Source organism: Colias croceus, chromosome 2 (assembly GCF_905220415.1).
Source record: "Colias croceus chromosome 2, ilColCroc2.1".
In the NCBI taxonomy this organism is placed as follows: Eukaryota; Metazoa; Arthropoda; class Insecta; order Lepidoptera; family Pieridae; genus Colias; species Colias croceus.
The window spans coordinates 7,719,441-7,745,748 of NC_059538.1; the positions used below are offsets into that span (position 1 = coordinate 7,719,441).

At 31.4% G+C, this 26,308-nt stretch overlaps 5 protein-coding genes and 1 long non-coding RNA gene across 10 annotated transcripts; 2 read left to right on the top strand and 4 right to left on the bottom strand.

Annotated features, from left to right (window-relative positions):
• Window positions 1–990: 990 nt before the first annotated feature.
• LOC123701712 (protein O-mannosyl-transferase TMTC4-like) lies at window positions 991–5,686 on the bottom strand. Its single transcript, XM_045649221.1, has 11 exons — window positions 5,243–5,686; window positions 4,778–5,162; window positions 4,465–4,707; window positions 4,166–4,368; window positions 3,688–3,871; window positions 3,328–3,536; window positions 3,037–3,144; window positions 2,780–2,921; window positions 2,151–2,265; window positions 1,746–1,934; window positions 991–1,130 (listed from the first exon to the last, which is right to left on the bottom strand). The coding sequence occupies exons 1-11, from the start codon at window positions 5,461–5,463 to the stop codon at window positions 991–993; spliced, it is 2,139 nt and encodes a 712-aa protein (XP_045505177.1). The 5' UTR covers window positions 5,464–5,686.
• A 1,462-nt stretch (window positions 5,687–7,148) lies between these two features.
• On the top strand, window positions 7,149–10,867 carry LOC123701702. The gene is made up of 5 exons (XM_045649210.1): window positions 7,149–7,473; window positions 7,571–9,481; window positions 9,640–9,809; window positions 10,153–10,344; window positions 10,581–10,867. Exons 1-5 carry the CDS (start codon window positions 7,383–7,385, stop codon window positions 10,851–10,853), a joined length of 2,637 nt encoding a protein of 878 aa, XP_045505166.1. The 5' UTR covers window positions 7,149–7,382; the 3' UTR covers window positions 10,854–10,867.
• LOC123701722 (zinc finger CCHC domain-containing protein 24-like) lies at window positions 10,414–12,026 on the bottom strand. Its single transcript, XM_045649233.1, has 4 exons — window positions 11,846–12,026; window positions 11,570–11,719; window positions 11,284–11,406; window positions 10,414–11,188 (listed from the first exon to the last, which is right to left on the bottom strand). The coding sequence occupies exons 1-4, from the start codon at window positions 11,870–11,872 to the stop codon at window positions 11,060–11,062; spliced, it is 429 nt and encodes a 142-aa protein (XP_045505189.1). The 5' UTR covers window positions 11,873–12,026; the 3' UTR covers window positions 10,414–11,059.
• A 2,938-nt stretch (window positions 12,027–14,964) lies between these two features.
• On the bottom strand, window positions 14,965–19,543 carry LOC123704245. Of its 2 annotated transcripts, none has more exons than XM_045652559.1 (8): window positions 19,110–19,543; window positions 18,874–18,994; window positions 17,985–18,729; window positions 17,285–17,481; window positions 16,904–17,013; window positions 16,467–16,673; window positions 15,470–15,696; window positions 14,965–15,373 (listed from the first exon to the last, which is right to left on the bottom strand). In XM_045652559.1, exons 1-8 carry the CDS (start codon window positions 19,221–19,223, stop codon window positions 15,148–15,150), a joined length of 1,947 nt encoding a protein of 648 aa, XP_045508515.1. In that variant the 5' UTR covers window positions 19,224–19,543; the 3' UTR covers window positions 14,965–15,147. The 2 variants fall into 2 exon arrangements, with proteins under 2 accessions (XP_045508515.1, XP_045508508.1); XM_045652552.1 differs by having other exon boundaries at window positions 17,285–17,493.
• Window positions 19,544–20,347: 804 nt separating this feature from the next.
• LOC123702527 lies at window positions 20,348–21,519 on the bottom strand. Its single transcript, XR_006752890.1, has 2 exons — window positions 21,187–21,519; window positions 20,348–20,561 (listed from the first exon to the last, which is right to left on the bottom strand). It is a non-coding gene; the product is annotated as an uncharacterized LOC123702527 (long non-coding RNA).
• Window positions 21,520–21,677: 158 nt separating this feature from the next.
• LOC123704597 (decapping and exoribonuclease protein-like) lies at window positions 21,678–24,857 on the top strand. 4 transcript variants are annotated; one of them, XM_045653006.1, is made up of 5 exons: window positions 21,973–22,073; window positions 22,229–22,425; window positions 22,826–23,087; window positions 23,590–23,728; window positions 24,461–24,857. In XM_045653006.1, exons 1-5 carry the CDS (start codon window positions 22,048–22,050, stop codon window positions 24,719–24,721), a joined length of 885 nt encoding a protein of 294 aa, XP_045508962.1. In that variant the 5' UTR covers window positions 21,973–22,047; the 3' UTR covers window positions 24,722–24,857. The 4 variants fall into 4 exon arrangements, with proteins under 4 accessions (XP_045508950.1, XP_045508957.1, XP_045508962.1 ...); XM_045653010.1 differs by having other exon boundaries at window positions 22,229–22,305; XM_045652994.1 differs by having other exon boundaries at window positions 21,678–22,425.
• Window positions 24,858–26,308: the final 1,451 nt, after the last annotated feature.

Sequence of the window (26,308 nt, forward strand, 5' to 3'; positions counted from 1 at the left end):
AAGGTTCCATATTCGGAGAATTTCTTCTTTAAGTTCGGTGTATTTGTGAAGCTTTTCGCTAATTGATTTTTGTATGTTGTGTGTGTTGGGGATGGTGACGTCAATGAGATAAGCAGTTTTTGTGATTTTATTTACGAGGGTTATATCTGGTCTATTAAAATGAGTGGTTCTATCGGTAAGAATAGCGCGGTCGAAATAGATTTTAGATGTTGGGCTATCTAATACGGGTTTTGGTTTATAATTGTAATATGGTATAAGCTTTCCTTTATTAAAATTATATTTTATAGCTAACTTTTGATGAAGATAATGAACTACCTGGTTGTGCCGATGTGTGTAATCATTTTGTGCTAAACTAGAGCATGCTTCCGTAATGTGCTGTATTGTTTCGGGCTGTCTCTGGCATTTGCGGCATCTATTCGTTGGTATATTTTCTTTAAGTATGTATTTTTTGTAGTTTCTGGTATTGATGACTTGATCTTGTATTGCTATTGCAAAGCCTTCAGTTTCAGGGAACAAGTAGCATTTTTCAACCATTCGTTGGACGCTTGTAGATCTATGTAGGATTCTTCTAGTTCTTTTAGGTGTCTTCCATGTAATTCTTTTTGTCTCAATGTATCTATTTTCTGTTTTTCTTGTTCTTGTCTAGTTTTAAAATGAATTTTTTTATGTTTTAGGTTAAGCGGATTAAAGTTGTTGTCTTCTAATGACATACTTATATCCTTATATCTAAGCTTATATCAGAGCTAAATTCAGTAGTAATTTCAAGTAAATAATATAGAAATTATTTTCAGAATTGTCTAATTGACATCTTGTACAAATGGACACTGTAGGTACTTGGTAGGTACCTATAATTTACAGTTTAGTGCTCGTATATAATATAATAGATGTAAATTTTAGAAAACCTGCAGCATTGCAAATAAGAATGAAGAATTCAGATCAATAATTGTTGGAGTAAAGGTATGACTAGATAGGGAGAAAATAAAAGATAAATCACAGTTTTATTTTTAATCTTAACTTTTTTAAACTCTCTAAATTCTTGCGTGCACTTTGAAAGTTTGGTTGAATTTCTAAAGCTTTTTTATACATTGTTTCCGCCAGGTCGTATTTTTTCCAACGATGGTAGAGAACTCCTGAAAAAAATATAATTACACGAATCAGTCTTCTTTAGACCAAGAAGTTATTATTAAAAAGTTATTGCAAAGAACACCTCGTATTATTGAATATTTATTAATTGGTATTTAAAAAAGTCATCAATTCATCATTCATCAGTGATACAAAGTTTTCGATTAATATCTATACTTTATTATATGTACATATAATTCTATACTCATATTATAAAGCTGAAGAGTTTGTTCGTTTGAACGCGCTAATCTCAGGAACTACTGGTCCGATTTGACTTGATGTCCGGTGTTACTTGTTAGAGAAGTGAAGTCCTGTGTCCCCGTAGTGGGAAAAGGGGCAGATGCATTATGCATACATATGTTTCACTGATCGATTTTACTTAGGGATAAGTAGGTGATCAGCCTTCTGTATCCTACCAGACCGAGACCATTTTTTTTCTTCGTCTCCACCGGGAATCGAACCCAGGACCCCTCGGTTCTACGCTCACCAAGGAGGCGGTCAATACCAATGATGTCCGGTGGTAGATAGCCGATTTATCGAGGAAGGCTATATCATTACGCTAAGAAAAACAGGAGCGGAGCCACGTGGGTGAAACCGTGAAGCGCAGCTAGTAAATATCTTACCAAGATTCGCATAATGAATGGGCTTGACGTGATTACCAAATAATTGTATTGACGCCAAAAAGTGCCTCTCTGCTTCATTATATTCATCTATTTTTCCGTAAATATTTGCGATCGCAAATATAACCGAAGGAGACTCTGGTAATTCCTCTAGTGCTTGAGGTATTAGTTTTAATGCCTTGTTGATTTGATCTAAAATTATATTAAATATTTTGTTGCATAACAAATAAATGTAAAAATTTTGACTCGATGTAAGTATGGATGTTTATTTATCAGTCTCTATAACTAGATCACATTTTGAAACAATTCAGCAGTAGGTACTGTAGCAAATTTACAAGAATATATAGACATATTTAATAAGCTATTGATCCTAGTTTAGAAATACATAAATAGTAAATACATAGGTACCTGTGTTATCCAACAACGCAAGCAAATTAGTCCATGCAGAATTGTGTTTAGGGTTTAATTGTATTGCTTTGAACCAATGATCTACAGCAATATTAGTTTTGTTAAGCTCAAGATACTGCAAAAAAATATATTATAACAATCATTAAATAAGGGGTTTTATCAGTAAGGGAGGGATGTTAAACGAACATTATAAGCATAGCTTAAAAAAAGACGTGTGGCACTCGGGGACTGCCGCGGTAATGCTATTACATAGCATGCCTTCAAGCCACACCTCCGCTCGTCGGAGTTGGGAGCGTGAGGTTTTTTCGTTACGGAATTTCTCGATTCGGTCCCCGCGCTCAAGGCCCGCGATAGAAGCTATGCAATAGCTTAAAAAATAGTTGACTTTCAATAGGTACATCATTAAATACCGAGAGGTATCTCTACTGCATATTATGATAGAGCTCAATCTATATAGTTAAAAAGATTATTTAATAACTCAGCCCCCGGAATCACAGACACAATAGAAAATCTATTGTGTCGTGGACCGATCGGGCCGCTGTTGGGTTAATGGGTTTGGGTTAACCGCTCAATGGGTTAAGAAACTTTATAATTTCTAGCTATGCTCGATGCTCAAGAAATATACTAACCAAATTTCCTAAATTATAATGACAATCAGGATAAAGCTTTCGATACTTCAGTGCATTGTGGTAAGCTTTTTCTGACTCCTCAAAATTCTTGATACTCGCCAAAACGATACCTAAATTCATCCAAGCTGCTGGAAAATCTTCTCTGAAATATCACAAAATATAAATTGTTATATAAAAATGTTGTAATAAAAAACTAGATGACATTTAAAATATACTAGCCGAGATAAAAAATAGTTAATAACGACTTTGTTACCTACTTCAATGATATAGCCTTTCTGAGATAGTATTCAGCATCCACAAATTGTTTTTTATTTTTTAAAAGATTCGCCAAATTATTCATTGCTTGGTAGTATTCAGGATGTAATCTAAAAAAGGTTAGAGAACAATCATTAACTTATTAAAATTATATTAAATTCAATAATTCATAATATCATCATGACTCAAGAGATTGAATTTGCTAATAAACTTTATTTGGTTATACATTATAATCATGCATACATGAATCAGAGCTGAACTTACATTAAGAAAAAAATACACATTTTACCTGCCTTATTGCTATCTTATACTCATTAATTGCCCAAGTAACATTTCCCTTAGCATCTGCAGCCTTTGCGACATTGTAGTGGACTTTGGCATTCAAAGGACAAACAAGGAGACCACTTGTAAATAATTTATATTCAGTCTGCCACTCAAATGATCGCTGATAGCTTCTTAGCGCATATAATATTATTAAAAAGAAATAAATAACCATCATGACCTGGAAATTAAATGTGTTAAGTAATAACTAATAACATAATGGGAAAAGGAAGTAAGAATATTTCAACATACCTAGTTTCTAGAAAATCCTTCTGTTTAAAATTAGACATAAATAAAATATATGCTTCTCCTAGTATTAATTGCTTACTTACATTTCTAGGAATATTCAAGGGTCTTCTCTGAAGGATTTTATGAAATCCTACAGCAACAAGCAGGCAATAGCCAGCTGATGGAATGTATAGAATTCTTTCAGCAATAACAAAACCAACAGGGAAGAATAAGTTTGATGCCGGTAAGAATGGAACAATCACGAGACTGCATGACAGAATAATAAGTCTGAAACAATAGAGCATTCTTAAATTCATTGATTTTACAACACAGAACTATGAGGATTTAGAACATAACCGTCATTTTCAAATGGAACTTTGATATATAAATATTAATACATATAAATTTGGAAATATGTATATGTAAAATATCAAATGATACATCTAATTCAACAACAAACTTCTCTGCTCCTCTCAATTCTGGATCCTCAAGTTATTTACTCAATTTCTAAACTCGAACTGATAAAGAATTAAAACTAATTTTAAATATGTATTTTTAAACAGCTTTTTATTTCCATCTCACCTTTTAGATTGCAGCCGGTTCCTACCAAGAATGGAGAGTAAGGTTAAAGACCCAAAAAAATATAGTAAGATAATAAATATAATCCTAAAATCTGTGAATTCCTTAATTATTGGAATACATCCCATGGACCAATCATAGCACAGCCAATATGGCCAAATAAAAATAAGAGCATTAATGAAATAAATATAGTTGTAAGTTAATACCTGAAAACAAATTTGTTATCAATTTAAAGATATTAAATAAGAAGTAATTTAATAGTAATAAAGTTCATAAATTAGTTATATTGAAATCTACTGTACCCTTGTAAAAAAATCAGGACTAAAAGCAGCAGGGTTATCAGTGTTTTTGAAGATTGGTTTTTCTCCGCCCATCACAGACCATCTCAAATACAGCATTACAATAATAGAAGCTAATAAAAATAGAAGTCGAAAACTTGATTTCAAATTGTATGCAAAATTTCCAAAACATGTTTGAAAATATCCAGGATTCTTTCTTTCCATAGCTTGTATATTCATAATTAATTCATATATCATACAAAATCCCTGTAATGTGAATACTATTAATTTACAATAAAATACATAAAAGTTTTATAAATAGAGAACAATAACATACCAATGCTGTTATACCATTTTCCTTAAACATCATAGATAATCCAGCAAATAGGATGGCAAGAATAAGGTACAAATAGGAGAAATGTGAGTTTCTAAGAGCCTTGGCATACATCAGGAATGATGAAAAGAATGTTATAGCAGCTAATAAATCAGCTCTCCCAACAATACCACATACAGCTTCCACATGAACAGGGTGAATACAAAATAGCATAGTAGCTAAATATGCGATATTTGACACACTTTCCTTACTGGAACTAAATTGAATTTGGGTTAAAATTGTTCTATACGTTATCCATACGATAACACAACACAAAACATGCAATGCAGCGTTTGTTATTTTGAATTGATATGCAGACAGTACTCCTCCATTTAACAGGCGGTTCAACCTAAAATATCAGAGAAAATGTGTTACTTATGAGAGATTATGTTTAAAAAACAAAAATATATTGCAAATAAATAAACATACTTGAAACTTAAAATTGTTAGGGGTCGATATGACTTGTGGCTCTCTTTACTTTTCATGTTGGTGCCCCAGAAGTCATGATAAAAAGGTTCTATCCATGATTGCGACGATATATCTTTATTTTTTAGAATGGCTTCAGAATCGTCAAAAACAAAATCACCATTCAACGAAAACAAATATGGAATTACGGCTAGGAATATAATAACGAACATATTATATTCCATGGTTACATTACAATATACATAAGTACATCAAAAAACATTATAATGTTTAAATAAATAAATATGTATTAATAATTTTCTTCATTACCTATGAATCAAACATTCTTTCTTTTTCTACACACTGTACAGTTTTGTTTAGTACATTGAATAAATTTTCCTTATTTCTATTTTACTTAGCTTTCTCTATTTATTTTATGTGAATTATTTTTTATTATTGTTGACTGTGTTGTCTCTTGGCACAGAGCAAAGAGAGCACAGAGCAAGTAATATAGGGTCTCTTGGCTGCTGCATTACGTGACATTGACAATCTGAATTCAGTTCAACAACTTGACGACTAAAGAAGCCTACTCACGATTCAATTTCAGTAACAATCTGTTGACACAATCTGCAGTGAGCTGACAGATTGTGTCGTGAATAGTATAGTTGAGGGCACGTTGGGGGCGTAACCCAACATGTTGCGTATTGGATCGGCGCGGAAGCAACCCGACAAATTGTCTCAGCAGATTGTGTGCGTGTTGAAACGTGAGTATTGTGATTGCTCCAATCTCGGCTCAATCGCGCTGCGCAGTAATCGCAAAATGGCGGTTTTGAGTTAAACGCGGGAAAGACATTTTTACATATTTGAGGAAGATGTTTATATTTTATAGCCGTTTATACTTTATAGCCCTTGAAATCTATCAATAAAATTGGAAAAAATACAAGCTTTACAAAGATAATTATCTTATATTTCATAAATTAGTATATCCATTAATAATGCGTATTATTGCGTTGAGGTTTAGCATCAGGCCAGGCATCAACGTGACGTGCACACGTTGTGGCAAGCAATCGCGGAATGAAATTGTGTCATCAGATTGAGGGTTGGATGAATCGTGAGTAGAGAACGCTCAATCGCGACTGTAACAAATTGTGTCAGCAGATTGTGGGTTGTGTTGAACCGTGAGTAGGGCCTTTTATTAATAGGCAACATTTGACGTCTATCAATTTTATCTTCGAAGAGAGGTAACCTGCTTAAAAACATCGATTAAAGTGAATTAATCGATACGGATTTGAAACATTTGTCAATCGAATTTATTAATTTATGACGTAGACTGAGAAACTAATTTATGATGATTTTTATTCACAAGTAATCAATGCATTCGATTCTAGATGTCAGATTTCGATTTTTAGAGTAACGTCTCTGCTATTTAAAAAGAAAAAAGTTTATTGACACAAAATTGTAGCGACGTCAGTTCTTCAATTCAGAAATTGTTTATTATGTTTAGTATGGTTTATCAGTAGAATGAAATCTTAAAATTTCTTGTATCGGTCATTATTATTATAAATATGTAATCATAATTGAAAAAAGTTAAGCAAATTTGCAGTTCTAACAAAATGAAATATCATGTTATTCTATGTCGTCGTTACTAGGTTACGTTGTTGAATTTTGTTGAACTGTCAAATGTTGCCTATTAAAATGGCTCTACTATAGCGTAAGTGCTTATCAAACCTAAGCTAATAATAATTAGAAGATTTCCTTAACCACCTAATCCTTCCGCGGCGGAAGTCTCTGAATAAAATAAAGTACCTATATTTATTATTAAATAAAAAATATAATTTTATGATTACTTTGTACGATCAATTCATGAACGTTTTTATTAATGTCAACTGTCAGTTGTAACTACGTTAGTTGTCAGTGCTCAGTTGTCACAAATCGCAAATGTGAATTAGATTTCAAACGTTTATTGAAAAACACGAAAATAAATTTATTTTGTTATAAATAAATACGAAACATTAAGGAAAGCAGCAGCTGTTTCATCATTACAACTCAATGAAGAAAAAATAGTCTAAGGCAATTTTGTTTTTAGAACTATTCTGCTTGGAAAGAAGATATTTTTTGTAAAGTTTGATGCACATTTTGTAAATTATTTACAGTAAACGTTATCATGGATTTTACACCTGAGCTAAGCGCTTTTCAGGGATCTATTGTGTCTTTAGATAGCTCTTGCGCCTTTTCAAGAATTACTGGCAGAGGAGGTAATTTTATACTACTTTACACTATTCATTTAATAATAATAATTATTCTATTTGCAAGTCTATGTCATAAAAAAATTAAAAAATTGTTTTTTTTTAGGGAATGAAAAGAAAATTGAAGCAGTTATAAAAAGCTTACAGGATTTTATGAATGAAAAAGGATTAAACAATTTCAACTTGGATAATAAAATCAATGACACAGTGAGAAAATTTTCCCTCTATATTGTGCTTAATGCAGATTTGGTTATCTTACAAGAACTAGTGGAATTAGATGAGATAGGATCTGTAATATGGACTGTGCCAACAATTCCAGCGTGTTTACTCAGTGAAATACTGTGGAAACTTAATATGGATAATTTTATTTATGAAATTATTGTATTTTCATATCCACAGCTTTCATTAGAAGTGTCAGATATACTAATTGAAAATTTCAAATATTTTCATCCAAGGCAGTGTTTCAATCAACTTAAAACACTTGTTACAGCCTGTTACAGGTTTATTTGTAGGTTGTTGTTTTTCAAATTAAAAAATCAAGAATTAACACAAGCTGTTAATAATTTTCACACATGTCTAAAATATTTTTATGAACCTCCAAATGCCATGAAACTTGAAATGTTAAAGAGAGATGAAAAATATAAGTATGTTGGAGATAATCTGCATACAATGCTCTTGGTGCTAAGTGAATGTTTTAACCAATATACTCAAACTCAGAAGTTAAAACCACCTGATATGCATGAGATTTATGAGTTAACTTATTTGGAAGGATGCCATAATGACACTTGCAATGAAGTGAATTTAGAAACATGTTCAAATAAAGATATAAAAGAATCAATAGATAATTGCAATGTAATGTTGCTTGATACATCTAAAGAACTTGTTATGGAAGTAAGTGTTGAAATTTACTGCGCCTGGAGTGAATTTGAGGACAAAAATAAAAGTATGCAACAAACCATCGGTGAACTATGTTACACTGTAAAAAATACATTAATAAATATCAATTCTATTTGTGAGCATCCTGTTATTAATATGATGGAACAGATATGTTTTAAACCAATTGAATGTGTAGATGTTATCAATGATCTCAATAGTGATGCCATTGTTCAGAATATTACAAATAGTGAAGAAAAGGATAAGTGGATTAAAGCGTTATTGCATAGAGATAATATTTTTGATGATATAATACTTGTAGAACAAATTAGTTTCAATCTAACAGCATTCAATAATGAGGACTGCTGTGATTTGTTTAAAAGATGCAAAGAATATTTAAGAACAAATTCTAATGCTGAATATATACAAACACTCTTAATTAAAGTGTTTCAACATTGTAGTGTTGAAGACAAAATGAATATTGTAAAGGAACATTTTAATGATACAGTATTCAATGATGACTTAATGACATCACAATTTAATAACATGTTAACAGAAACCTTCAATAAGCTAACTACATCAAAAGATGCTGATTTATCAGATGCATTGACAATATTCTTACAAAGTCCTAGGAATGTGTACAATAAAATATTCAATTTAGCATGTGAAAATGCCCACCAAACAGAAATAATGGTAAGAGTTATGAAATTTTTAGGATCATTTTCAAATTACTATTACAGTGAAGAAATTGATTCTTGCGTTATAACAGTCACAAAAAAGATGATGCAAGATGATTTTGAATTTGAGAAAGTACAAAACTTTATAAAGTTTTTGTGGCAAATTAAAAATTGTAATATTATACCAGGGAAAAAATTATTTCTTTTAGTTGTCATGCCTAATCTTCACTCTGGAATTGTTAGTAAGAATATAATACAGATACATATGCAATGTAAACTGCTTGTTGATGCATTTTCTTTGGATGAAATTGTTGAATATAAGACGCCCATGTTAGCAATGTTAGCTCAAGTTTTAGATGCAGTCAGGTGGAAAATTACAACATTTACCACTTTGGCACCATCTACTCTGGAGTTGGCACTACAGCTCCTACTGTCAATATTAGATAGCTATTCGCAAGATTTACCTGGTATGTACATCCATTTAATTATAACATGTAACAGTCAAGTTGTTTCTGTAAAATGTTTGCATTGCAATGACTAAGACTGGCAAAAAAAAAATGGAATAATAGGAATATTGAAACAAGCAATTGATAGAAAAAAAAAATTTCAACCTTTTTCTTTTCAGATAATGAGAAGGCATGGTTGAAAATGAAATTAAAAAATATAAATCCATTGAATATGTATTACTACAGACATTTATGGAACCCCCCCGGTGATACATTTCTGGAAATAGTTATGGGTGTGCACATACATAAAGATATGGATGTTGAGCTACTAACAACTAGACTTTCACAGGTAAATATAAATATATATTTTTTACAGTTTAACTATCTTTGATTGTGTTTGGGGGGTAGAAATATTCAGGGTTTCATTGCATTTAAAAAAGGATAGCAACTGTAATAAACAAAAAATCTTAGGGCTCTCTGATTCTTTCCTGACATTTTTCCATTTTAACCAGTAGCTTAGGTTAGAATTTATTATTTCTGTATTGGATAAACCATGTATGACGTTACGAAAAACACACAAAATCACAGCTAGTCACACACTCATTGGTGAATGATTACCAGCTTCTTTACTCACATAAATATATATTTTTATTTTATACTCTTTATTAAAATTCATACAAATTCTATTATAGGTATTACCATCCACTACACTGCAAGAATGGCACCAAATATGGGATAATTTGAATATATTTTCTAAAAAGCAAATATTCAATATTTACCATGACTCTTTATTGCTTATTGCAATGGCAGAGAGAAATTATCACACTCCAACAACATGGGCAGGCATTATGTATTGCTTTAAAAACTTTGTCCTCATAACAAAGGTATTTATAATAATTCATTTATTATTAATTTATTTCAATTCAATGGATTGTAGAAAAATAAAACTATAATTGTTTGTTATAATAGTAGTTTAATCAACATTCATTAATTTGTGCATTATAATTATATATTCACAAACCTTAATTCAAGCTTAAGAATATTTTATAATTTGGTTATAATAGTTTTATTCCTAGTACATTCCAAGCAAATTTACTTTATGTTAATTATTTTGTTACAGTCTATGTTTTTAATCGAACCTTTAGAGGAACAACAAGTATTTGATGTCATGCAAAAGTTCATATTACTAGAAAATTTTGTCCAGGAGGAGAATTTAGAATCATTTTGTAATCTGGTTGTGCCTCTTTTTGCTAATATGGCGGAAAAACAATTAAGTAGTATAAATATGTGGAAGTCCACGTGTGAAAAAGTTAAAAATAAAATATTTTTAGAAAAGATTACATTATTCTTCAAAAACTGTGAAAAGCCAGGGGAACATTTCATTTTAAAATAAACTGATATCACTTTTTTTTTTGTTTTATTTGCCATCAAAAATAGGCATTTTAGTTCTTTAATATTTTTAGGATGATATGCATTTTTTGCATTTATAAAAGATATTTAATTTACATAACATACCTACATATTATTTTACATAAAAGTAAAAAAAATATATTTCATTACCTAATATTTAGTTAGGCAGAAGTTATGTCATTAAACTTATTATCTACGCAATATTCTTTTCTTAGAACCACAGTGATGTCCAAGTTGCTTACACTTTCCACAAAGTTCTATAGGATGTTCTTTGGTTCTATCATTCAAATTTGTCATATCTGATGAAACTAATGCCCTCTGAAAATGTTCATATATTAAATTTATTTATGTTTCACTTGAATATTCTATTACAAAATGACGATTTTTTTATTATTTAAAACTAGTGTACTCACATGTCTAAAGGGATACACGGGCTTAGAACAATTCTTGCAGATTTGATATGAATTCGGCCAACATAGGCGACTATCCCAGTAACGTTTGCATGATTCACACCTGTACTCACCAAAATATGGAACCTGTAAAAATTTAAGTCTGTATTTGAAATAGGCATTTTTAAAAGCTCAAAATATCTTTTCACTGTTTAAAACATTACATAAGTTTTTTTTACATTTTGAAAATAAAGCTATCATATTACATGGAATTGGTGAGTATAATTTTCATATTTAATAAAACACTTACACGGGTTTCACTTCGAGTTTGATGCTGTCTTATAACTGGTAAAGATATTTGCTTGTCTGAACAACTTTGCGTTATATCTTTACAAATATGACAAATATCGTTTGATTCGTATACAGGGTTTCTATTGCAATATTTGCAACGCTGAAAATCCTGGAATTATGTGCATAATAATTGATGAGAGTCTTAATATATATTACGTACGTGTACTTACATGGAGTCAAGTTATACATAGCAGCAGCGATTTTTAATTATGAAATAAAAAATAACGTTAGGTACCTCACTCTTAGACGAAAAACACCCCATAATTGTGAACTAAATATGTAAATTATTATTTAAAATAACTCGGTGAAAGCTACCCACATTTGTGTACAATGAAGTTACAACTTATCACGACACTTGTAGGTACTTTGCTACCACTTTGCTACTTTCAAACGACAATGTCAGCTTACAACTTTTATAATATATATATTTCTACTAGATAGGGAGGCGAGGTAGCTAAATGGCGTAATTAAACGGCGCCGTCGAGACTTATCAAAATCGATAGATAAAATAATTTCGAAAAGAAAAGCTTCTATGGTAAAAACCTTTTTAGCGGTGGGTTTGGCGTGTACGGATTTTCAAAAATGTAAAAAAAAATAGTTACTTGGGCATTCTCGAGCGCGTCAGATATTCATACTACGTATGCCCCAAGTGCCTCTGATAACAACGGTATACTAATCTGCCGGTTTGCGTGGTGGGGCTAGGCATATTAATTCGTCAAAAATGCACAAAAAAAAAATTTACTCGAGCGCGTCAGATTTTCGGAAGGGGTGTTAAGTAGGCCCCAAGGAAGCTCCCCTTAAAAAAACTGACGATTTCGGCGTGACGATAAGTTACGATGAATTTTTGAAAATGCAGAAAAAAAAAGTCCTTTTGAAATACTCGAGCGCGTCAGATTTTCATAGGGGAGGTTTATCTCGGTCTCCTGAAAGCATATTTTCTTAATCTGACAAAAATGTTGGTGGGTTCTCTTAATCTGACCGAAAAAGGTTTGAGAGTTTCTTTTTTTTAATCATCGTTATTTCATATCAATTTTTCTTAACACCCTCAGTTTTCGAGATATACTCAAAAAACCGGGATTTTGAGTTTTTATGATGCTTCAAGTCAAAAAGTTTTAACTTTGGACAAAAATGTAAAGAGACCTTTTTTGTGTAAAATAAAATTACCTTTTTTGTTTATTCAAACTTTTTTTTTTGTAAAATGTATCGTTCGCGACTTATATACTGCAACGCGTTTTTCGGAAGACGAAATGGCTCCTCCAGACTTCCGGTCACGCGGAAACCGGCAGATTTTGTATTTTTAGTAAGTTTTAGATTATATTCTTCAAAATAAAAATAAAAACAATCGCGCTCAAGAATGCCGGATTAACGTTTTTTTTTTACAAGTTCGCGACCCTATAACTTGGCGGCGTCAAGGACTTATCGTCAGATTAGTTAAATTTAGTCTTAAAACACTAAAATCAACCCCCAATATCTTAATCTGACGCGCTCGAGTATTTCAGACTATCGATTTTTTTTTACTAATCTGATCGTCTATCCTGGGCGCGCGTCACTACTTAAAGAGCTAAATAGTTAACAAGGTTGTTCTATTAGGTCTAAGGTATCTCTCATATCTTAAACTGCCACGCTCGAGTATTGCAGAAAATTCCCCTCTTCGCCTCCCTATCTATACCAGCAAATGTAAATTTGATTAAGACTTAAGAGCTATGACTCGCTTGAAAATAAAAGATTGAATGAAATAATGACACGTAACACGTTGTAATTATTGTATATTTATAGATTTGCTATTCAATATGAGAACAATGTATGGGGATTCCCCAAATTTTCAATCTCAATGATTAAGCGCCACAAAAGAAGTCTCATGGCTGCGGCGCTTTTGGGGCATTTAATAATGCCACTAAAATTTTATTCGAAAATGCTCCCAAAATGTGAAAAGGGTATAGAAAATATCGTGTAATGAAAATATTATGGTTGAAGAAACGAGACAAAATTTTTGTTAGTTTCTATAGCACTCTAATGGTTCGCAGTTGTGCAATACCGCTTCAATGTTTGTTTGTGTTAACTGTTGAGTATATTAATTACCGTCTTTCTAGTTTCTTGAGTATTTCTGTCCGTCTGTCAACATGCATGCATGTCATGAACCAAGTTACCCGAGTAGAGACTCCTGATATATTTTCGATATCGATAACCGCAACCTTACCGCAACACATAAACGCTTGAAATATTCATATAATAATTAATATTTAATATACTTAAATTATATAAATTTAACTAGTGGAAATAGTTCGTGTAGGTAACGTAGACAGAGCACAAGACAGAGACGAGGTGTAAGGCCGTCTGTCCACCTGCAAGAAAACTTCCGCGAGAAATGTCCGACAGCAACTTGCAAGTCTAATTCCGCGTTTCCACCTGCAAGTAGACTTGCAAGTTGCTGTCGGACAATCGGACATTTCTCGCGGAAGTTTTCGTGCAGGTGGAAACGCGGCCTAAGAAATAATTGTTGCGATTTTTAAAACTACACGAATTATTTCCGCTTATGGTCCATTTTCGGCTTACTTTTCCTAGGCTACCTACTATGAATAATGTGAATAATATTGAAATAATTAACTGTCACAATTAATATGATAAATTTACTGTCAAGCGTACATATACATATTGTGGTCTCTTTTTATTTTAAAGATTATGATAACATTCTGTAATTGTGATGATAAAGAATCAATTCTTAATTATAGGACGGATTCATTTCCGAGTGCTGGGCAAATATGGGGAATGATTGGAACCATACTAACAACTATATTATGTTGGATAATTTATTTGAAGGTAAGTATGAATAATTAGGGCGGGGTTGGTCGGTGAAATCCAATCTAATTTAGCAGGTACTATACGAGCAAACTAAAAAAAAATATATAGCGGCAAATTCCTCTAACGCTGCAACTGGCACGAATCTTCGCTGAAAGTCGAATATTATGTCCGAGTGATTAAGGTATTACGGGCGCGACAGTACCCATGCGCTATAATACCCTCCACTTTTTACTCAGCGCAACAGTAGGTTGCGCGCCGATGTCGCCTATTTCACATACGTATTATAATTTTATGTACATACCTATGTTGAGTTGTTGTAGCGATAAATTGGAGTGCAAATGTTACTGACTATATTATACTTTCACTATTTCAACGTTAATTCTTTTATGAGAAGGTATTTAATTTTTTTTTTAATTCAATTTTAAACTGGTTTTTAAGCTCGCAACAAGGAAAAGCCCTTCCCAAGACTGTCCACGCACTGCAACAATCGCAGTTAGCAGCCGAAGAAGACGCACGTAAATTGATACAACAATGCTTTAATATTGAAAGAAACAATTAATTAATAAAATAAATCTTTATTCTACATCATTATAAAAGACTTACAAGTCAACTATCATTAATAACCTTCTCTTTTATTTTCCCAAAAACATAATATTATTAAGACATATGTAACTACCTATATTTTTTCTTTTTGTAAATTTATAGTAATAAAAATATGAATTGTATAATAAATTTTCTTTAACAAGTATTATTCAAAAAATAATCTTTATCCTTTATTTTACTACAATCTTGTAATAAATATTTGTGTTCGTCATCTACTCGGCCTCTTTTCAAAAGATATACAAGTATGTATTGATAAGGAAATACAGGAACATTGTGGTGGAAGAAAAAACGTAATTTAACTCTTTCTATTATCTTCATATCGACGAAACAATAATCAGCTGAACAGCAACTGCCAGGCGTCCTGAAATAAAGGAAATATATATTTACTACAGGAACTTAATTTTTTTTTTTACAAAATGATGACGGATTTATATACTATAATATTTTATACACGTACCTAGGATCATAAGTGACTGGCTTCGCTTTCAAAGTTTTAAAAACCATTTGATAATATTGGCGGTATTTTTTCTTCATAATCAAAACAATCTGCTTGCCTTCAAATGGGAACTTGGACTGTTTTTTTTGAAGTTCCATGTGCCAGTAAACGGCGGCTTTAGCGACTTCCACGCTGGTATTATCGATCTCAACTATTTTGGGATTCTTCAACCATTCATACATATTTTCCTGCAAAAAGATGTTTAATATAAATATAATTCAAGTAAGCAATAGCTATTTTCACCATTGTTCAACCATTGTAGGTATAATAAAAAATAAAATAAAAATCATTTATTGATCAATTTGTGGGTTAGGTACAAACATGTAACATTTGGACCCCAAACTAGGACAGCCTAGTATTAGTATTTTGGGGTCCACCTTCCTTAATGACACAATAATAACAAAACTATAGCATAATATTAACTTAAATAATGATTTAGGTAACTTAGCTAATTATATAATACTTGGCATAATAGGCCCGATTTGATCTAAGAATGCTTATCAAACATAAAATTATCAGGAAGAAGAAATCAAGTTGTTGTTGATCTAAGAAATTTTAATTGTCATAATCCATACTAATATTATAAATGCGAAAGTAACTCTATCTGTCTGTCTGTTACTCAATCACGCCTAAACTACTGAACCAATTTTCATGAAATTTGGTATGGAGATATTTTGATATCCGAGAAAGGACATAGGCTACTTTTTATCCCGGGAAAATGACGCAATCCCGGAAATCCAACGGAAATGGGAACTATGCGGTTTTTCTTTGACTGCGCGGGCGAAGCTGCGGGCGGAAACCTAGTTGTTAATAAGTAAAAACAATTACATATAATATGTATCCTATATTTTACATGATAAATAAAATATATAAGTAATCGAACATATTTTCAAGTAGTAGTAGTCTTATAATCCTATACAGTAACTTGCATAGAATAGCTGAATTAATCATTACATACCTGCAAGAACTTTTTGCATCTGAAACTGTCGTACACAAAGCTGATGTTCAGTAGCCACTTGCCAGTTGCCAGGGAGCACACCATCATGCCAGTGAATGTGTCGTTTGGCAACACAGATATGAAGTGTGTGGCTAACATCTCCATTTTGGTGTTCTCAGCAACCACACCCCCCAATTCATTGATCATGGCAGTTATTCTATCGCGATCCTGTAAATTGTTGCATTATTAAGTATCCATCTATTTATTAATGACTGCCAGTTTCTCTTGGTGCTGTCAAAACATCAGAAACCTTATACTGATTTAATCATTTATGTAAAATTACTTTATAGGTTGGTTTGGCAAGAATTCTGAAAGTAAAATTTTCAGAAAACTTAGTGACTTATTTTTTAAATCTTTAGGTTAACAATTTTTACTATATACCGACTAGATTTACTTACATGTATAAACTCAGATAGCATAAATATTTTCTTGTCACATGCACATATTAAATTTTGTTTCATTTTCCATGAATCTTCTGATGTACCACTAGGAGAGCCATAGTCACTGTCTAAAAAAAATAAAAAATAAATAAACAAACAAACTCTTATGTTGTCTAAATGTAAAGGTTATGCAATAAAACATAAATGCAACTGATCTCTATTATATTTAGAAAACAACAATATAATTACGACTTTTATACAGCTTGTGTTTTGTTTGCTTGATGATATAAACTAGAAAAATAGTTTCCTTGTACCATATTATTTTATCCATGTTAAATCAAAATCAAACTGAACAAACATGATACATAATAAAATAATAATAATTTATTTTCTCATCACCTGAAACAATTTCAGGAAAAGTTGCCTGAACCCTGCTTGTTACTTCCATTTTCGAGTTTATTGGGCTATAATTAGTGGCTTTCTTTTTTTGCTTATAGTTTTGGATGTACTTTCGAAACGGTAAATATACAGCGGTCTTAGCTTTTCCATTTTCAATAAATTTTCGGAAACTCACTTTCTTAGGTGTACTCTGGCGACTGGAAAATGATCTGAAAATTCTTATTTGTTAAATCTATCTTATAATATCAAAATCAATGGTCCCGGAATAGAAAATACTAGAATGCAAAAATACAAAATTTAAGAAAGAGTTCAGTATAAACTAGAGAATGTAAGTCATAAAAAAATAGGTCTTGGTTCGAGACATGGTGAGCACATCATTAAGACTGCAGCTTTAAAAATACATTTTTTTTTTATATTAAGAATATAATACAATAATAATACAAAAAAATATTAAGACCACAATTAAAAATTGTAAGAATAAAAATTGCAACATGAACAGTATAAACACAATATGAAATTTACTAGTTACTTCAGTTTTGAGAGAAACAGATATTTATGAAGAGTAATGAAAGCAAGTACTAAAAAGAACCCATAATTATTAAAGAAATTGCATAAAAATTATTTACTTAAGCTCTATGTTAGTGATATCTGGTCAAGCATTGATGTCCCCAGGCATGCCAACATTCCATGTATGACTCACTCATTCCCCAACTTAGAAAAGAAGTTCTTAAAGGGGCTTGTATTGGGTGTTGGTTTCTCTTCAACCTTTTTGCATTCAATTTCTTGATAAATATCTTCAACTGACCACCCAATTTGTCTCCTAACTGCTTTAGGTTTACTAGTCTTCTGAATGATGGGAGCGAAATCAACGCAATCAATCCCAGGGTCACTGATGTTTTGATCAGCCTTATAGTGGACAACTTTCAAATGTTCCAAATATGATAATTTGGCAGTAAACAATTCATGGCACACGGGACACACAAAATGGTGTAGCTTTACATTGGTTGTACATTTGTTTAAATGTATAACATAGTCATCATATTGATCAAATTTCTCATCGCAAAGCACACATGACACTCTTACATATTCTGGGATTTGGAATGCTGTTGGTACAGGTTCTTGTCTAACTGGCTGGGTATAATCTGAGGCAACAAGGGTCTCATTACTGCCGGACCGCTGAAGATTGTTATTTTCAATAGTACATGTCACATGGCAAGTATGAGCACCATAATTACTATATGATTGATTACAATACACACATTTTATTGAATCAATATCACTATCAGTCTCATCACTAGTTTCATAGAAAGAGCTATTACAGGTTGTGTATAAATCTTTCACTGAATTCTCATCATTATCATCTTGCGTTGATTCAGAGTGCATGTGAAATTCTTTTTCACAAAAATCATTATAATCTGTTGTAGCGGGTTTATCAATTTCAATTTCTGTAAAAAAACATTAATAAATAATAGAATAATACATTTTCATAGTCCATTTCACAAGTTAAAGTGACAATGAATATACTGGTGCTACTAATCTTAAAAGGTAAGAATTAAAGAAGAAGACTGAAAGTCCATGTAATTTCTTACCAGGATATTTCCTAAGTAAAGAATCAATTCTTTCACATTGCTGTTTAAACAAGTATGCTGTACTTAGGTTTTCTATGCATGATGTACAGACACGGTCTGAAAAGCCATCTCCTTGATATATCTGAAAACATACAAACGGCAATAATAATAAAATTGTACAGCTATTCTAAGTATATACTATAGCGAAACTGTAGTATCATGATAGTAAATTAGTTGTTCAGACAGTTCTTACTTACTTTAACATTGGCGAATGACATAACCATATCAGATAATTTAATGGTATCATCCTTTTCGAAGATGGAACAAAAATCACCAATTTTCAAACACAGTCTGCACTTATGAAACGTCATTTTTATTCGGAATGACTACTGATAACAATTCCAGACATTATAATATCCGAATGATACTCATTGAACGTTAATTGCTTTAGTAAACATGAAATAGTTACACAAGTGCTTATTTAAGCAACCTAACGGGACCAATAACAAGTAGCTAACAGCAATAGCTTTCACTGTACACCATGGATTTTAAACACTGAAAGTTTTATCCATTTCATAAAGAATACTCTTGGGCGTACAATAATCAATTATAAAGTAAAAAATAAACATAAATAAGGTTCATTTATCATTTTATATTAATTATCGCAATCTATGGCACTGAGAAACATGGCACTTCAGTATTTGATCAAGTTTATTGACATTTTTTAAATTTTTAAATTTTAACGGCTATAACCAGGAATGGCCTCTAGGCATTTTGGACCACAGAACATAATTACATATTATATACTCAGGCCCTATTTGATATTTCTTATTTTGATGTGTTCGTTATTGCCTGTGGTTATTGTGAGTGGAGTGGTGGACTGTGGAGATGAAGAAATTTGCGCCACCGAAATAAGAAAATGTATAATAGTGAATTTAAACATAACGGCCATGGAATCTGCTCGTATGACAAATTGCGCGAAGACAACATGAACAACGTCTGTCGGGTGCGTAATGTAGACCTACATTCACACTTTGATATCTATATTATAAATCTCACAATCCTTAGATTATACACCTATAGATGTAACCATGGCGTGGCCGCACTTGAAACAGAAATAGAATTTTGTGGTGTTGCCTAATAAGTTGGCAATTCCCACATATTAGGTAAAAAATATTATGAATCTTACTTGATCGCGAACAGACTTTATAAATACCTGTAAGTACTTCGCAAACTAAAAATTCTGAATTTGCATATTTTAAATGCTAGCTTCAATAATGTAACTCTTATGTCGTAGTCGTACGAAATACTTTAATAAAACCTCCGTAAGGTAGGTAAGGAGAATTGTATCACAATATACAGATATATACAGTAAGGAAAATTCGTTTTTGTTCGTGGTGTCCTCTCTATAATAATACCTCAATGATGGACATCTATCGACCGACACGACATAAAACACACACGACACGTTCAATGATGAAATAAAACCAGTCTATAACATAAACATGTTTATTATTTATTACTATATACATAATGAAATAAGTACAGCTTGGCAGGCTTGAGTGAGGTTTTAATTGTACTTGTTTATTTTTATACAGTAATGAATCATCATCAAAATGAATGGAACAAATTTTTGAATATTTTGTTGGCAGCCAATTTTCTCGTCCAGTGGCATCCAGCCATTTCTCTTATCAATATTGGATGGAAACCTGAAAAAAGAAGATTTTATTCGCATGTTACGAAAGTTTATCTTTATTGAGTAATAAGTTAAATAAACTACAATAAAGCCCTTAAATAAATGTAACTAAAATTAAAATTTACGTACAGAAGAATTAATTTCCTCTCAATAAAAATATTATACTACTAGCTTTTACCCGCGACTTCATACGCGTGTTAATCCAGGTAATAAACTACTCATGTGCAAAATATCATTGAAATCCATCCAGACGTTATTGTGTGATTGAGTAACAAACAAACATCCAAACCATCGAATTTATAATATAAGTAGGATGAGTACCTACCATGATAAGCAAACCCAACAATCATAATCTTTAATTATAATCATAATCTTTATTTTCTCTTCACAAAACAAGACCTCGAATCGTATGTATGTACTAACAATAAAGAAATATGATTTATTTGGGTAAATTAAAGTAGCCATTATGGCAACCCTGAACTGTTCATCGTTAATCGTTATTTTATTTTAAGATAGTGAAAACACGTATCACAACTCAATATTCTTGGCATCACAGCACTGAATTCATCACAAAACATCATAATCGATGATCATCTGGCGTTGTAATAACGAAAGAAATGATAATTTCGCCTACTTACGTGTGAAATGTTATTCCTTCAATTTTTCGCTCACTCCGGCTTTTACAACCCAAAACACTGCAACCCACCATCGCACGTACACTAAATATTCTGTATTATCCAATTTTTATATGCAATAAACACTGTAAATTCACACAATCACAGAAAAATCCAAAAGACGCCAAGTTTGTTTGTCACAACTCAGATCTTGCCAAACAATAAAACCGGCCATGTCGACAAAGACAAAAACTATATATTCTGTCCTGTTTCTTTGCATGGGTTTGACAATTAACGATCTCGCTCTTTCAAGGAAAGTCATTTTAGTGGTTACATCTATAGGTGTATAATCTAAGCTCACAATCATATGCAAGAGGCCCATTTTCTTACTTTTTACTCAAAATATCTTGAGCCTCAATTTAAACGAAGCTTGTCGACGGAACGAAGCATTAATTAAATAAAATTGTCACTGTCAATTCTCAAATATGTCTAATGTCAATTGTCATAAATTTCGAAACAAATGTGACATGTTATTCTAATTTCTATTTATTTTTTTATTGAAAACAAAAGGATTTCAAAATAAAACCTACTAAAAAACTTACGATAGTTGTTATATTTATTTCTGCTTGACGCTGTTTTTACAATACTCATACTTTATACATAACTAAACTTATCAAGTTCACAGGACGCTCATCCTAGATCATCGCCTACTGCCGACTGCGAAGTCTGATTTATCAAGTCGAATTCACAGGTCGAATTACACAGATATAGAAATCAATATGAGCCAGCCTCATCTCTATACTAATATAGATATTTATCGAAAACCTTTTCCAAATTTTAGTCGACCTAAAATTATAGGCTACATCGGGTTGGAAAATTTAAAATATGCGCGCAGTTTATGTGAGAAAAAAGTTGAGTTGGATTTAAATAAATGTATAAATGAAGTTAAAAGAAAACCTCCTGATTTAGATGTAAAATTGAATGATCTACTTTCCTTTTTGTTGAAAAATGAGATACGATTCATGAAAACAAATAATTTAGAATCAGCTTTGATATTTTGCTACAGAGGGTTGATGACGTGCGTAGCTTGTACACCATATGAAAATAGAGAGCCCTGGAAAATTGTTGCCTTATTATATCAAGGTAATATTTATTTATGTGCAAGAGATACAGAAGAGAAAAAATCTAGAAAAAATAATATGAGTGAAAAAGATAAATTATTTACATCATGGGGCTACAAGTTTGAACAATATATGCTTTCAGGTGTGTGCAATACAGATACAGTACTGGTACAGGTACAGATTACCTATATTATATTCATTAGATATCTATTTAATCAAATTATCACAGTTTAAGTGATAAAAAGTACTTAATTTTCAGCCCTAAAGATGCATAGAAAACATTTTTTTAATTGGTTGTTTTTCCTGTATTGGATGGAAATGAAAAAAAAAACTTGTTAAATCATAACTACAAACAAGCATGTTGTGGGAATCAAACTGACCGGACATATTACATTGACCTTAACCCACAAGCAATCAAAAATATCATCTCATTGTCTAACAAATTAATTATTTTACATTTCATTCTATAGATGAATATCCTAAACAGTGAATTATTGAATGTTCTTCATTATTTCATTCATAATGACTCATGCAATCCACAGATAAGCCAGATATCGAACCAAATCCAGATGTCCCTTTGGATGAAACAGAAGAATTCTCATTAGTCTTTACAACAAACCTCAAAAACCATAAAATTGTCTATGGGGCTGAAATGGATGGAATAAGATGTGATAAACAATACATTGATGCAGTGAACATAAGTGAAGAACCAGATTATATAATAAAATATTTATTAGATAAAGAGTTTGTGGAATTAAAAACAAGCAGGCATATAGAGTTTGCCAATCAGGATAGAAATTTTAGGTATACTTTATTTTTTAAACAATTTTTAAAAAACTGAATTTGTTTCAGTGAATATTTCCTACATTAGAGATTTGACAGCCTCGACTTAAAAACACCACCTTTTATATCTTTAAATTTTAAAGAAGAATCGCTTTTAAATATTTTTATCTCTAATTGTGTACAATAAACCTCTTTTCTTCATAATATACCTAATTGATTATCCAAATTTTCAACTATCTGAACAACTATCAGTCTATCAGCAAATATTAGTCTGTTATAATATAGTTTTTCTACTATATAATTTTTTTTTGCTTTTATACAGGTTTGTTATGATAATAATGAAACTTACGGATTTCAGAATAATTGCAAGAAATGTAAAGAAGTAATATATTTGTACATTAAATAAAACAAAAAAAAAAATACACGAAGGGGTCTTTATTCAAGTAATGAAATTCAAAAAGTAGATTATAAATTTGTTGTGTAGCTAATTAAAATAAGCTAATATAATTTTCTTCTTTTTTAGGAGGTTTAAAGCAAAAAAATGGTGGTGTCAGTCATTTTTAGCTGGAGTTGAGACTATTGTATGTGGATTCAGAAATGATGATGGAATTGTAGAAGAACTAAAGGTTTATAAAGTTGCAGATTTGCCTAAAATGTGTCGAGTGAGTTTTACAATAATTTTTATAATGCATGTATTTTTTTATAAATACAACTATGTACAATCATTAAAATGACTAGATCACAATTCACAATCCTTTAAAAGACAAACTTTAAACTTTCCTCAAACATGTTTCTCTATATGAAAATAATTAAAGCAAAATCAAGCTTAATGTTATTGCTTTGGTGTTTTAACAAAATATAGTAAAAGAAACAAAATTTAATACACTTAAATAAATTTGGTCTTATTTGGATATATTTTATGCAACAATCAGATTTATTACCCCCGCCACACTATGCTCATCGTCCTGCTCGTCGTCCTGCTCATCGCGCTGCCGTTATTCGCCTCGATATTGCCGTCTAGCCACACACTGCTCTACTCGCGCGATTAATCGCGACGCTCTTCATTTCGCACTCGTATTGCCGGTCCTTTGACTCGCGCGCAAAAGCCGACAAAATAGGGAGCAGTGAGCAGGACGATGAGCATGACGAGTGGCATGACGAGTAACGTGACCACACTACGTCCCTGGCCCCTGCCTACTTTCCTCGTCACTTCCCATACCACTCGTCGAGTCGTGTGGCTGGGGTATATAAAGCACCTAAACTCCACCTTTGGTGTACTTTTATGAGGACATATTTTATGCTGCTGAATATTTATTTACTTGTTAATAATGATCTAAGAATATAGGTCTACAAAAAATTGAATAAAGAAATTAAAAATTATAATTTTGTTTTAGAAATTTTGGGATCCAAGTGTGTGCTTGAATTTTTTGGAAACTTTTTTCACATTTGTTAAACGTTGTTTGGCAAGAGAAGTCAAACGGAAGTATGGGGACAATGCAACTAATAATCTACAAGGTTTACCGCTTATTAGTTTATTGTTTGAGTGGTCGCCTGGGTCTCCGGTTCAAGTTTCAAATGATTATAATCACGACGACGATCCAATATTAGCGGAATGGTTTTTAAAAACGTTTGGTAAAAACATCGAAACCAAATGAAAAATGACGACCGATGATCGACGTACAATGGAAAATCCGTCCGGAAAATCATTTTTTTTCAATGAGGAATTAATATATAAGTATAATTTATATAAATAGTTAAATGTGAAGATATTTTAATAAATAATTACTTCTAGATGTTGTTTTTTTTGTCCACCATTATGAATATCAAGGCTTATGCGGTTAATGGTTATATCACCGTGCATTGGATATTTAAATGTGAATTGAAAACTACCTCCAGTTCAAGCAATAACAAAAAAAATTAGCTTCTAATTGACATTAATAGATATCCATAATTAAAATTTTTGTATGCCCTACAAAATAATAAGTCGTTTTATGTTATTAATATACCATTTATTATCACTGCATAGCAAATGGTGTAAATCAACATCCATAAGACTAATCAACAACATGGATATTTTCACTTAAAATATACAATTTATTTCTTATTAACTATAGTACATTCATTAATAAAAATGTCTAATAATAAAAACAATAAAATTAACGAAACAACATGATAATCGTAAAAATAAACCGTGTCATGAATTTACGTCTACATGTAATATCGGGTTTATTTACATAACAGTATTAAAATCGAGTAACAAGTATCCATCACATGACTGATATTTGTGTCCACGTTTTGCCTAACAAAAGATACAATGTTATTTAACATACTTTTATAAACACTGACATCAAGATATAAAAGAAGTAACCTACAGTAAGAATTCGAGTCCTTAAAACATTTCAACTAACTATTAGGTACCGTTCGATGAAAACATTTCTGTAGGAATCCGTGATTAGTGCAATTTAATTGCGTGTTTCTTTCCCCATAAAAAATCTAAATGATATATTTTATTGTTCAATTGGAATAGATGTCCATTATAATTTATAACCCTCGAATATATATTATATATGAAAACAAGAACATTGCAAATTAAATTTATACACATAATTATATTATATTCTAACAATTAACATCAATTTTACACTTAAGCTAAATGTAAGATTTGTGTACGGCCAACTAACGCTTACAGAACAACACGACAATAATTATTAATATCCGATGTTTACATGTCTACTCCACAGTTACACAAGATCCATCATTTAATCGAGTATTGCATTTAAAATGCATGAAATCTTTAAGTGGTACTCGTCCACAGTTCTTTACAATTCCTAACCGTCGGTCGCTTAAAATTATATTCATGTTGCTCTATGTTAACTAGTATTTTTATTATGTAATTAAATCATTACTTTGATCGAGGCTTAAGAAATTATTTATATTTTTGAATGTTCATATTGATTTAAGTACCTATTGCTATAAAAATGTTATAAATGATTGTTATTTTTTAAAATGTGAGTTTAATTAAATTATTTTAATGGAATAGACTTTCCTCATTGACACCGAATTGTTTCGAAGTGGTCCTAACATTCATTTCACAAAAGTAACTATATTTATATAATATAATTTCGGGATACAAAATTAGACGCATGATGGTTGTTACTGTTAACAGTTTTTAAAAATAATGTTAAACACTAAGTATTTACAAAGAAACCCGGCCGGGATATTAGTGTCACAGCCGCTACTAT